General features: G+C 47.8%; 2 protein-coding genes across 3 annotated transcripts in view; one reads left to right on the top strand and one right to left on the bottom strand.

Annotated features, from left to right (window-relative positions):
- The window catches only part of LOC121922021 (zinc finger protein 420-like), a 319,204-nt gene that overhangs the window by 140,007 nt on the left and 165,882 nt on the right, over positions 1–13,315 (top strand). The gene's annotated exons all lie outside the window — the stretch shown is intronic.
- The window catches only part of LOC121921886 (gastrula zinc finger protein XlCGF26.1-like), a 12,459-nt gene continuing 11,237 nt past the window's right edge, over positions 12,094–13,315 (bottom strand). For both annotated transcript variants that reach the window (XM_042450587.1, XM_042450589.1), the window contains one exon: positions 12,094–13,184. In XM_042450587.1, coding sequence (XP_042306521.1) covers positions 12,571–13,184 — 614 coding nt within the window. In that variant the 3' untranslated portion in view covers positions 12,094–12,570. The remainder of the gene's footprint in view (positions 13,185–13,315) is intronic.

Genomic DNA, 13,315 nt, shown 5'->3' with positions numbered 1-13,315 from the left:
AACAGGAAGGTGTAACTGTCTTTTGACTAGAAGTGGCATTTCCCTTGGGTCTCGAAACCTATGAAGTCTTCCTGCCACTGCCTGGGGCCACTTCACCTTTCTAGTCCCAGTCTTGAGACAAGATGGTAGCAGGCACACTGGAGAGGATATGATCTTGGATCTAAGTTTATAAAGGCAGATATAGGACCTGAATGCTCTAACAAATTTTGCAGTACAGCAGAATTCCAGCCACTCCATTCCCTCCCCCAATAATAACCAGTGGCGTCACTAAGCTTGGTGTCACCTGGTGTAGGATGGTAGTAGCAGATGGCTCTGCCCCTTTCCTTCTTTCTGTGTCACCCAGCCAGCCATGGAAGGATCTGGGCAGGTGTGTGTGTGTGGGCAAACAATGTTCTACAATGGGGGCATCCTTCTCGCTTTTTCAGAGGCACCTTGGCTGGCAAAAGTGGGAGTGGGATAAGACAGATGACCAGTGACCATCCCACCAGGTATTCACCCCCTTTGGACTTTCACCAGTGTGGTCTGCACCCCCCAATAATGATGCCCCTGATAATGCGCATTCGATGGTCACTAAGCACTCTCAGTATAGGCTCTTCTGCAGGATTCCTTACCCTCAAAAATGATTTGCACTTGTTCAGACTTTGGGTTCCCCAAAGTTCCTGATCCCTTTCCCGTGCACCTGGCTTTTGACTACTTAACCAGGGCACCCACTTCTAAACGCTGGAAGTAGAGAGAGCGGTTGTTAAGTCCAGAAGGAAATTCAGCCGGAGTGTGCTGCCCAATTATGATACCACTTTAACTGCCATGATACTGTCTTGTGGAATTCTGGGATCTGTAGTTTTTTGAGACGCTCAGATTTCCGCACTGGAGAACTCAGGTTTGTTCCTGAATTTTATGGCACTGTGACTAGAGTTCTCTGGAAGAGAATTCTCAGCACTTGTGCCAAACTACAAATCTCAGGATTCCATAAGTATGGATGATAAAGTGGTATCGTAGTGCTATAATTGTTTAGTGTGGATGCACCCTTGCTTTAATATTAGAATACTGTATAAGGGGGAAAAGTAAATTAGTGCAGTTACTGTATGGAGAATCGAAGTTTGGAAATGTTCTTGTTTTTGGCCTCTCAAATCCTATAATTCAGGGAGTTGAAGTTGAAAGAAGCAACTCTGGATGTAGGTGATCTCTGCAGATTTTACTTTGGTAGTGGAAACTTTAAAACAAGGGGCCATCTTCCACTCATTTAGGACCCAGTACTTGGAAAAGTTTCTTTTTGGGGAAATATAATTCCCAGAATAGCACAAACACATGCATGGTCTGCAGATGACTTTCTCAGGGACTGGCTCAATAACCGGCATCTGTTCAGGACTCCTTGCTGAAGTAACAGAATAAATGGTTCTTTCTTCTTATTGAAAATGGTTGGTTTTGTTGAATGTGTAGAACGAAGAAACCACCCACAGTACGCCTGCCTTCAAGGTTTATAGTCTGCTTTTCTGGGAAATAGTCAGTCTAGATTAAATTACAATCCAGATTAAATTGAGCCAAAAGTCATACTTGCCATTTTATTAATTTAAGTTTTTCCCTCCTTTTTTTACCAGTTAAACTATGCCTCTTTTAGTGTGGGGCACAGAATCCACTATGTGGCTAGATGTTGTGGTCCTCCAGCATGATGGATGTGGTGGAGTTGATGGGAATTGTAGTGCTGTAATTTTGGAAAGGTCATCAGTTCCTCATCCTACACAAGAGCTCTTTCGCTCTCTATCCTGAGATGGGACTGGAGCAGAAACCTGGTGTCAATAAAGTGCTTAGGTTGATAGCTCACCCAGTTCCTGACCATTGGCTTAACTGGTTTGGGTTGATGGCAGTTGTAATCCAAAACATCTTCAGCCCCACTTTATTGAGAAAAACCTTTCCCAACATAGCCTATGAAATGATAGGGTAAACCACAGTTTTTACGTGGGAATTGTGGGACCTTCCAGATGTTGAACTGCAGTTTCCATCACGCTTAACCAGCATAGCCAATAATCAGATATACTGGGAGTTGTAGTAACCATATTTGGATGGCTGCATGGTTGCAGTTCCTATTTTAAGACCAAGTGCAAAGGATACTAGTGGCAACACTGAAGCCTAGGAAACTGCCAAAGATGTGCTGATTCAAGAGGAAAACACTGGCAAAACCACCTCTTGAGTATTTCCTTGCCTAAGAAAACTTTATAAAATTCATGGTGTTACCGTAAATCAACAGGTGACTTAAAAGCACACGCATACATGGCCTAAATACCCCAAAGGTACCAGATCCTGTCTGATCTTGGAAGCTAAGCCAGGTCAGCCCTGGCTAGTCCTTGAATGAGAGACCACAAACCAATGCCAGGTGCTTTAGACTATATTTCAGAGGAAAGAACTGGCAAAACCACCTTCACCCTGAAGGCGCCCAATCCCTTCCGATCTTGGAAGCTAAGCAGAGTCAGCACTGGTTAATAAAATAAAAAAAATAAAATAAAAGTTTTATTTATATGCCGCCCTTCCTCCGATCAGGGCGGCTCACAACATATTAAAAAACATACAAAGTTAAAAACACAAAACAAACAGCAGTAAAAAGCCCCATAGCCCAACCTCTCGGCCACGGAAGAGGAGGGAGGCCCACAGGATATTTATTCGGGGAATGCCTGCTGAAATAGGAAGGTTTTGAGATCCTTCCTAAATTGGGCCAGGGTAGAGGACGAGCGGAGCTCGGTGGGCAGCGCATTCCAAAGGGCTGGGGCAGCTATGGAATAGGTCCTCCGAGTCGTGGAGACTAACCTAGCCCCAGGCACCTTCAGTAGCTGCTGCCCAGACGTTCTGAGGGTGCGAGGCGGAATGTACGGGGAGAGGCGGTCCTTGAGGTATCCTGGGCCCAAGCCATTTAGGGCTTTATAGGTAATTACCAACACCTTATATTGAGCTCGGAAGCGGATGGGCAGCCAATGGAGATCCCTTAAAACCGGTGTTATGTGGCTGGTCCTGGAGACACCAGTGACCAGCCGGGCTGCCATGTTCTGCACCATCTGAAGCTTCCGAGTTTGGTATAAGGGTTGCCCCATGTAGAGTACATTGCAGAAATCCAATCTCGAAGTTACCAGAGCATGTACAACAGTTTCTAGGTCCCTCTGGGCCAGGTATGGACGCAGCTGGCGAATCAGCCGGAGCTGATGACAGGTGCTCTTGACCGTCGCATTCACCTGAGCTGTCAGGTGAAGCGACGAGTCAAGAAGCACCCCCAGACTGCGCACGGAGTCCTTCACAGAGAGCGTGACCCCGTTCAGGACAGGTGGAACCACCGCCATTCCTGGACCAGGAGAACCTATCACTAGTACCTCCGTTTTCTCTGGATTCAGCTTGAGTCGGTTTTCCCTCATCCAGCCCATTACTGACTCTAGACAGGCCACGAGAGGAGAGACGCCATCCCCAGTCACTGCATCAGTCGGAGACATAGAGAAGATGATTTGGGTGTCATCAGCGTACTGATAACCCCGCGCCCCATGTCTCCGGATAATCTCTCCCAGCGGTTTCATGTAAATGTTAAATAGCATGGGAGACAGAATGGCCCCTTGAGGGACCCCAGTTTTAAGGGGCCTCTCATTGGAGCACACGTCTCCCAGCTGCACCATCTGGGACCTCCCAGAGAGGTAGGACCGGAACCACTGAAGCGCAGTGCCCCCGATCCCAACCTCTGCCAGGCGTCCCAGAAGGATACCATGGTCTATGGTATCGAAAGCCGCTGAGATGTCCAAGAGCACCAGCAGGGACACGCTTCCCCCGTCAATGCCCAGACGGAGATCATCGACCAGGGCGACCATGGCCGTCTCAACCCCGTAACCCGCCCGGAAGCCAGTTTGAAATGGGTCCAGATAATCCGTTTCATCCAAGACCGCCTGAAGCTGGATTGCAACCACTCTCTCAATCACCTTTCCCAAAAATGGTAGCAGTGAAATAGGCCGATAATTATTATGTACCAGGGGGTCGAGGGAGGGCTTTTTTAGGATCGGTTTTACAGTGGCCAATTTAAGATCCGATGGAAATAGTCCATCCCTCAGAGATGTATTAATTATCCGGTGTAACAAAGATGTTACCACCGGTCCCCCCTGGGCTGCTAACCACGAGGGACAGGGATCAAGAGAGCAGGTTGTTTTCCGAACACTTCCGAGGATCTTGTCCACATCCTCGGTACTCACCAACTCAAACTGATCCAGTTTAACATAGTCCACGGAGGCTCTGGACACTTCTACCCTAGGATCTGCTATAATGTCAGCGTTCAGACCTTCGCTTATACGAGAGGTTTTATCTGCAAAAAAGTCGTTAAACAAGTCACAGCAGGCCTTAGAAGGTTCCAGGATCTGGTTCAGGGTGGGAGGGAGCTGAGTTAGCTCCCTAACCACCCTGAACAACTCTGCCGGACGCGACTCAGCGGACGCAATACGAGCACCATAGAACGAATTCTTTGTTGCTCGTATTGCCTCTCCATAGTCCTCTAACAGTTGGTCTAGGAGAGTCTTGTCGTGTAAGCGAAGGTGTTTCCGCCAACGGTACTCTAGCCGTCGCAGGGCCCGCTTCCTCGCCCGGAGATCTTCCGTAAACCAGGGCTTACGTTTGGAAGCAGGCCTGAGAGGGCGCTTGGGAGCGATCCTGTGTATAGCCCTAGAAAGACCGGTATTCCAAATACCAGTGAGGGCATCAACAGAGTCGCCGTCATTCCCAACCGTGAGCCCCTCTAAGGCTTCCTGGAACCTCTCAGGTTCCATCAGCCTTCGAGGGTGGACCATCCTAACTGGTCCACCACCCCCGGGGGGGATCTGGGTAGAGGCCTTGATTTTCACCTCTACCAGGAAATGATCCGTCCATGGCAGGGGGGAAATGTTAGCTATTTCCGCCCACGGATTTTCCGCCTCCGAAGAGAAGACCAAATCGAGAGTATTACCCGCACAATGCGTAGGACCCTGTATAAGCTGGGACAGGCCCATGGCCGCCATGGTCTCCAAGAATTCCCGAGCCGCACCAGATGGAACATGGCTGGCCGTGAGGGAGATGTTGAAGTCGCCCAGGACAAGAAGCCTGGGCGTCTCCAACATCAGCTCAGCAACCAGCTGTGTCAGCTCGTTAAGGGAGTCCGCTAAGGCACGGGGTGGCCGATACACTAGCAGAATCCCTAGACTGTCCCTAGCCTTTAGGGTCAGGTAAATACACTCGATATAGGAGGTCTGCCGGATGTGGTTCCTGGAGAGGGAGACGGTGTTCCTATGTACCAAGGCCACACCCCCCCCGCCCACCTAACCTGCGCTGGTCCTTCACCGAGTACCCAGCAGGCAGGGCCTGAGCCCACACAGCATCCCCTTCAGGCCCCAGCCAGGTCTCGGTAATGCAAGCCAGGTCACACTTTGAGTCCTCCAGTAAGTCCTGGAGGATGTGGGTCTTGTTATTGATGGACCTGGCATTGCACAGGAGCAGCGACAGGGTTTGTGGCACGGCTGGAGTGACCCTCAGGTCCTTCAGGTTGGGAGGGGGACAGGAAGGAGGGATAGATATAATGCATCGATCCCGCCTTCCCCTGGAACGGAAGTCCCTTCTCCCACCGCCATACCTCCCCCTGCCCCACACAACCTCAATAGGAGCTCCGCCCACCAAGGTGTTATCCCCGGCCCAGGCATCCCCCGTATCCCTAACCTCCCCCCATCCCTCTATGGCTGCTAAGGGAGAAGAGGGTAGCCACTAGAGGCATCCTCTTACTCCTAGGCTAACCCAAGCCTCCCACGCCCGATGGAAGCTGCGCAGCTGCGCAGCTGCGCAGGAGCGATGTTCCCCTAGTCCGTGGGCGGCACTCCCGGGGCGGTGCGCAGATGCGCACCTCCGACACCCCGGGAGGAGGCCGCCCGGCAAAGGGTGCAGTCCCGGCAGCGGCGACGGCCCGGCGTGGAGGCTGGAGGGGGCGTGCCAGGAAGGTCCGGTGCTTCGGCTTTTATCCCCGCCGCTCTCACCTGGCAGGGCTCCTCCCTGGCTTCCCCCCAGGCGGTCCTTAAAGGGCCCCTCACGCAAACTGGCTGCCAAACGCCAAGGCCAGAGACAGTCCAGGTCCCAAAGAGGGGGTTCTCCCCTAGTCCGTGAGGGGGTTCCCCCCTAGTCCTAATCCTTGAATGGGAGATGGCCAGCCAAGACCAGGTGCTGATTCAAGAGGAAGACACTGGCAAAACCACCTCTTTAAGTCTTTCTTTGCCTAAGTAAACCCTGTGAATAAATAGGGTCACCACAAGTAGACAGGCGACTTGAAGACATACGTATATACACACAGAAGGGGTTAAGCTGAGAGAGGAGAGATGCCTGGATAGGCCTGGGAAGGAATGAATGAGGAGAAGGAAGAGGAGGAGAAATGGAGAGAGGGAAAGGAGGATGGCAGCACCTTTCCCTGGGAGGTTTCCACTGCTTTTTGGCAAGACTTGGGAAAAGGCAACATGTGGGAATAGTGAGTAAAGCAAGAGAGCTGCCAGGTGTGAGCAGGAAGGGTGGCACTTCTGGAAAAAGAAGACAAAGGGGAGGGAAAGCTTAGGGCCAAGGGACCAAAATTGCTGGATGTGGGTTGGTGCAACAGAGTGATGGGAATGGTAGTGGCTGTGCCATCCCCTCCCAACACAATCTGCTCTCCTCACTCCACCAATGCCAATCTTTACAAAAGGTGATGTTATTCTCGTTTGATTCTTTTATACTCAGTTTTGTTGTGATAGTGTGACTGTGGGTATTGTAGTCCAAACCATGTGGGAGGTCCAAAGTTTCCTGCTTTGCGATGAACCTGTTGTTGTTGTTGTGTGCCTCCAAGTTATTTTTGATTTAGGGCAACCCTCAGGCAAGCCTATCATGATTCCCCCCTCCCTGCAAGTTTCTTCAGAGGGCCTTTGCCATCTTCTGAGGCTGAGAGTGTGACTTGTCCAAGGTCACCCAGTGTTTCATATGCTTGAGCAGGAAATCAAACCCTGATACCCTGCCTTTCCCCAATCATAGGGCTCATTTGTCTATAAAAGAATGCTGATGTTATTTCTCTCTCTTTGTCTCTCTTTCATTCATTTGCTCCATTTCTATGTCCCTGGGATAGGAGGGACAATTTGGCCAGATTGCCTCCCAGACCCTGAGGCTAGTCCTCCCCTCTCTCTCTCTCTGCCCATTAGGACCTAGTTTTTACTTTTTAAAAATAATTCATGTATTTATCCCACCTTTCTCTCTACTAAAACCCAATCACACCACAGTGCTTGGGATCAGATGCATTTTGGATTTGGGGGGAGGATTTTGGAATATCTATATTGGTTTGAGTGTTGAACTACAATGCTGGAGACCAGGGTTCGGATCCCCACTTGCCATGAAACCCACTGGATGACCTTAGGCAAGTCACATGCTCTCAGCCTCAGAGAAGAGCAAGGGCAAACCTCCTCAGAACAAATCTTGCCAAGAAAATCCCGTAGTGAGTTTGCCTTAGGGGCGTCATAAGTCGGAAACAATTGGGTTATTAACATTGTAAAAATAATCCAGGATAAATCTGGGTTAAATCTCAGTTGTTCACATGCATCCCGAAAACTTACAGTTAGATCAGGGAGGGGCACTTAAAAAAAACACTTTGTCTGGGATAATTGATTTCAGGTTTTCCCCCAAGTTTTAAAAAAAGATACGCATCATCGATAGTGTGAATAATAATAATAATAATAATAATAATAATAGGATTTATTTATATACCACCCAATCACTGGGAATCTGAGCGGTTTACAACAGAGGGGATAATAGATGGTTCCCTGCCCTCAGGGAATAATAATGCGAATAGACCTGGGATAAAACGCTGCATACTAAAAAGGATTTCCAAATGCATTTGCATAGTTGACTCCATCTTTATTTGAATGCTTGCATGTGTGAAAAACAAAACTCACATCAATGTAGATTGATGTGGTCCCATATCATGAATAAATGTGTGAGTGAGATGATTTGTGTCGCTGTGCTAAAAAAACCAACATGTGAATGACCCTGATGAAGCGGATGTATTCAAAACATGAGGCACACAGAGCTTTATCCCATTTTATCCTGGGTCTATTCACATTGGTTATTCCCACTGCTGATGATGTGAATCTTTTTTAAAAAAAAAACAGGGGGGGGGGGGAAACCAATAAGTATTGCACTTAGGGCAGAAAAATGAAATGCACAGATATAGGATGGGGGACACTTGGCTGAATGAAACTACATGTGAAAGGGATCTGGGAGTCCAAGTAGACCACAAGTTGAACATGAGTCAACAGTGTGATGCAGCAGCTAAAAAAGGCAATGCAATTTTAGGTTGCATCAATAAAAGTATAGTGTCTAGATCAAGAGAAGTAATAATACCACTCTATTCTGCTTTGGTCAGGCCCCACCTGGAATATTGTGTCTAGTTCTGGGCACCACAATTCAAAAAGGACATTGAGAAACTGGAGCGTGTCCAGAGGAGGGCGACTAAAATGGTGAAAGGTCTGGAAACGAAGCCCTATGAGGAACGACTCGGGGAGCTGGGGATGTTTAGCCTGGAGAAGAGAAGGTTAAGAGGTGATATGATAGCCCTGTTTAAATAGTTGAAGAAGGGAAGTCATACTGAGGAGGGAGTAAGCTTGTTTTCTGCTGCTCCAGAGAACAGGACACGGAGCAATGGATGCAAGCTCCAGGAAAAGAGATTCCACCTCAACATTAGGAAGAACTTCCTGACAGTCAGGGCTGTGTGACAGTGGAACACACTCCTTCCTTGGAGTGTAGTGGAGTCTCCTTCCTTGGAGGTCTTTAAGCAGAGGCTGGATGGCCATCTGTCAGGGATGTTGATTGGATTTCCTGCATGGCAGAATGGGGTTGGACTGGATGGCCCTTGTGGTCTCTTCCAACTCTAGGATTCTATGATAATTTGATAAACATGCCCCTAATTCTGTCATCCAAGTAACTGATAAAGATGTTGAATAGCACGGGGCCCAGGACAGAAGTCTCTGGCACCCAGGAAGCAGGAATGCAGGGTTCTGGAAACAGGTAACAAGAATGGCAGCCAGAAAACAGACTTATTACTTCCAGCCACTCTTTAGGCAAACTCAGCCCCTAAATAGCCTGACACCAGTTAGTTCTAATCAGAGCTTGCTTGCTTGCTGCTTAGCCTGCAGCCTGGCTGAGCATCTTAGCTCTCTCTTTGGCTGGATCCTTTTGTTCCTCCTCCTTGACTGAGGACCTAAGACCCCAGCGGTGTCCTCTCTCTCATCAGAAAGTGAGTCTTGCCGCAATTCCACCAGAGAAGCTGGCTGAAGCCCTTCAAGAGGGAGGGCTGGCTGCTCTGCAACAGGGAGAACTGCAGGCTGGTCCCGTCTGGAAGCCTTGCCTGGGTCCCTTCCTCAGTCTCCTCTTTGGGCTCTTCCTCCAGGCCCCAGTTCTGCAGCTCCTGGCCCAGGACAAGGACGTGTGGAGTACTTCTGCCTTTTCTCTGTCAACGGTTTGCATTTCACCATCTTCTCCATGTAGTCAGTGTCTCTGCTCTCACACACAAATGGTCCTCTCCAAGTCACCTTTGGGACCCCCCCCCAAGGCCATCCAGTCCAACCCCCCTCCCATGCAGAAAGACACAACCACAACACACTCTCCAGATGGTCATCCAGCCCCAATGAAAAACCTTTCCCTTCCTCCTCAATAACGGTGACTTTGAGGAGGAGGAGGAGGAGGGAGGGAGGGAGGGATGGGAGATGCCAAGTGGCTGGTGGGTCCTTGGCTCTTGGACTACTTGCTTCCTGCCCCATCCTCCTTGCTCCTCCTGAGGAGGGCTGCCAGAGGAGAGGGAGATGCTGTCCAGCCAACTTTCCTGCCCCAGTGCAGAAGCAGCAGCAGCCACAGCAGCAAGCACTGGTCCCATCCGCATCCCTGGGTTATTTCGTAGTGTGAATGGACCCACTGTTTTGTAGATTTTGAAGTAAAGAAATAGGAGTGGAAGGTCTAGATAGAGGGAAGTAATAGTCCCCCTCTATTCTGCTTTGATCAGACTTCACCTGGAATCCACAATTCAAGAGGACTCCTGACAATCTGGAGCATGTCCAGAGGAGGGTGGCCAAAGCGGGGAAAGCTATGGAAACCATGTCCTGTGAGGAGCTGGAGAAGATTTAAGGGGTAACATGATAGCTGTGCTTAAATATTGGAAGAGAGATCACATTTACAATTGGGGGTCATTTCCACTACCAAAAACTTTGGATCTTGATTCGAGGTATATGCCCCTAGTTGCCACTGGAAATCGATTCTGACCCTGATTTGATTCGATCCCTACCCACGTCCAATAAGTGGGAATGCCAGATGGGGATAGAATCTTTCAGAGGGGAGGGGCAAATGGCAGCGGGGGGGGTGTCATCCATCAAAGAGATGTCACACACACACACACACACACACACTGCTGCCTTTTGGGGTCCTTTTTAAAAAATAAATAAAAACTAATTGCAAAATTGATAGATTGGCAAAGCAACTACTTGCAAAGGAGTGAGTGGCTGCTAAGCTTTTGCTACCAGTTTTTCTTTAGCAATAAAAAGAAATTTCCCGTCCTCCTCCTCCTCCTCACTCCCTCCCCTGCCCGCAGTGCTCTGTTTCCTGGCCCCACAACAAACTCTAACTCCCAGAATTCCATAGCCTTGAGCCAGAAAGAGTTAAAGCAGTGGCAAACCCCAACGGAGCCTTCTATCCCTCCTCCTCCCTCCCCCGGTTTCCGTTTGCTCTCGACTCAACCCTGGGACCAAGGCAGGGCAAGGTTAGGGAGCAGAGAGGAGGAGGAGGGAGAGAAGGCCAGGGCAAGGAGCCCAGAGGCCAGTCAAAAATCAGCAATTTTAAAAAAGGTCCCAATTCATAGTGTGAATGAGGGACCTTTTGGAATCGATTTACCTAGCGGAGCAGAGCCAGATCACAAAGTGAATCTTCTCCAGCAACATATTTCAAATGAGTTGATTTTCTTTCTCTCGGTTTTTCCTCACTGTCCATCGCTCATAACCATCGATTGAAATTTGCTATGAAAATTAAATGGATACTGATAAAGACAGAATGGGTAAAGAGGTAAGACTGGATACCTGGCTACTCCAAACAAATTCAAGGCTCCAAAGCCAGAGGAACGACATCCAACATCATTAAAAGAACTGGCAGAAGTAATCTCAGAGCCACATGCAATAATCTTCTAGATTTCTGGGAGAACAGGAGAGGACCCAGCAGATTAGAGGGGAACAAATGTTGTCCCCATCTTCAAAGGAAAAAAAAAAGGGGGGGGGCATGGACACTTACACTGAAGCAAGGTTGGGGTTTTTTTACTAGAGACATATAGGTTCAAACCAGGACATTAGATTCAGACTTTGGGAGATAAATTCCACCTAAACGTTAGGAAGAAGAATAATTTCCTGAGGCTATTCGACAGTGGAACAGGTTAAATTTGAGTGCATTGTAATCTCTTTCTTTAGAGGTTCTGAAACAAAGGCTGGGTGGCCATCTGACAGGGGGGCTTTCATTGTGTCTTCCTACATAGCAGGAGTATCAATCCATCAAACCATCATATAAAGTTGGAAGGAGTCTCATGGGCCATCAAGTGACACTTGATTTCTCTAAATCAAATTGGATGATGAATTGGATGGCATTTGTGGTCCCTTCCAAGTCTATGGTTCCAAGTGGTGGCCCTCTGTCCCCTTCTAAACCAAAGGGCTTCCTGGGTCTTGAAGAGCCGGCTCACGCCCCTCTCGGCTTCTTCTTCTCAGCTCCTGCTTTGGACTAGTCTAAGCGGCTGCAGTCTAGACCCAAAGGCCTAGCATTGCCATCAGAGGCAGGACTAAGGCTCTCTGTCTCAAGAAGGCTGGCTGGGCACTAGAACTGTATTTTAAACTGTAAACAGCTTTCAGTCCCAATTTTGGGAGAATGAGGGATATAAGTAAATATGGATTCACATCATAGATGAGAGGGATATGCTTAGGCTTCATTAAAAGAGGTTTGGTACCAATGAGTCGACATCGGAACAGATTCATCAACAATAACATGGAAATATTGGTTCTTTCACCACAAAAAGAGAGAAGAGTTTAACATGTTTGATCACACTTTTTATTTAAACTAACAATATGCACATACTAAATAAAAACAAAACATTTTTAATCTTCTGGAGAACATGAAAATTTTAAATAGTCACATACCTTTAATTCCTTCTGTCCTGTGAATTGGTTGATGGTTTTGAATAAAACCTTTTCCGTACTCAAAGCATTTAAATGGCTTTTTTCTTGTGCAATTGTTTTTATGATAAGTATGGAATGCCTTCTGAATATACACTTTCCCAAATTTCAAGCACTGAAATGGTTTCTCTCCTGTGTGAGTTTTTTTGATAATGCTGAAATTTTGTCTTCTGAGTGAAACTTTTTCCACATGAAGGTAAAGGTATTCGCCATTGATAAAGTTGTCAAGTCGTGTTTCACTCTAAGTAGTGGTCCTCATGTCTGTTAGTAAGCCAAAGAGCCAGCATTGTCAGAAACTACTCTGTGATCATCTGGCAAGCATGTCTGCAGGCAAAGCTGTTTACCGGCATTTAAAGAGTTTCTCTCCTGTGTGAGTTTTTTGGTGATGAGTGAAGTCTCTTTTCACAATGAAACCTTTTCCACACTCCAGGCATTTAAACGGTTTCTCTCCTGTGTGAGTTTTTTGGTGACGAGTGAAGTCTCTTTTCACAATGAAACCTTTCCCACACTCCAGGCATTTAAATGGTTTCTCTCCTGTGTGAGTTTTTTGGTGACTAGTGAAGTCTCTTTTCACAATGAAACCTTTTCCACACTCCAGGCATTTAAAGGGTTTCTCTCCTGTGTGAGTTTTTTGATGATAGGTGAGGTGTATCTTTTGAATATAACCTTTTCCACACTCCAGGCATTTAAAGGGTTTCTCTCCTGTGTGTGTTACTTGGTGAAAAGAGAGGTATGTCTTCCGAGTGAAACCTTTCCCACACTCCAGGCATTTAAAGGGTTTCTCTCCTGTGTGAGTTGCTTGGTGAAAAGAGAGGTGTTCCTTCCGAGCGAAACCTTTTCCACATTCCAGGCATTTAAAGGGTTTCTGTCCTGTGTGAGTTAATTGGTGACGAGTGAGGTCTGTCTTCTGAGCAAAACCTTTCCCACACTCCAGGCATTTAAAGGGTTTCTCTCCTGTGTGAGTTGCTTGGTGAAAAGAGAGGTGTTCCTTCCGAGCGAAACCTTTTCCACATTCCAGGCATTTAAAGGGTTTCTGTCCTGTGTGAGTTAATTGGTGACGAGTGAGGTCTGTCTTCTGAGCAAAA

The sequence above is a fragment of the Sceloporus undulatus genome, chromosome 2, assembly GCF_019175285.1.
Source record: "Sceloporus undulatus isolate JIND9_A2432 ecotype Alabama chromosome 2, SceUnd_v1.1, whole genome shotgun sequence".
Classification (NCBI taxonomy): Eukaryota; Metazoa; Chordata; class Lepidosauria; order Squamata; family Phrynosomatidae; genus Sceloporus; species Sceloporus undulatus.
This window is presented reverse-complemented; position numbering and strand designations above follow the sequence as displayed.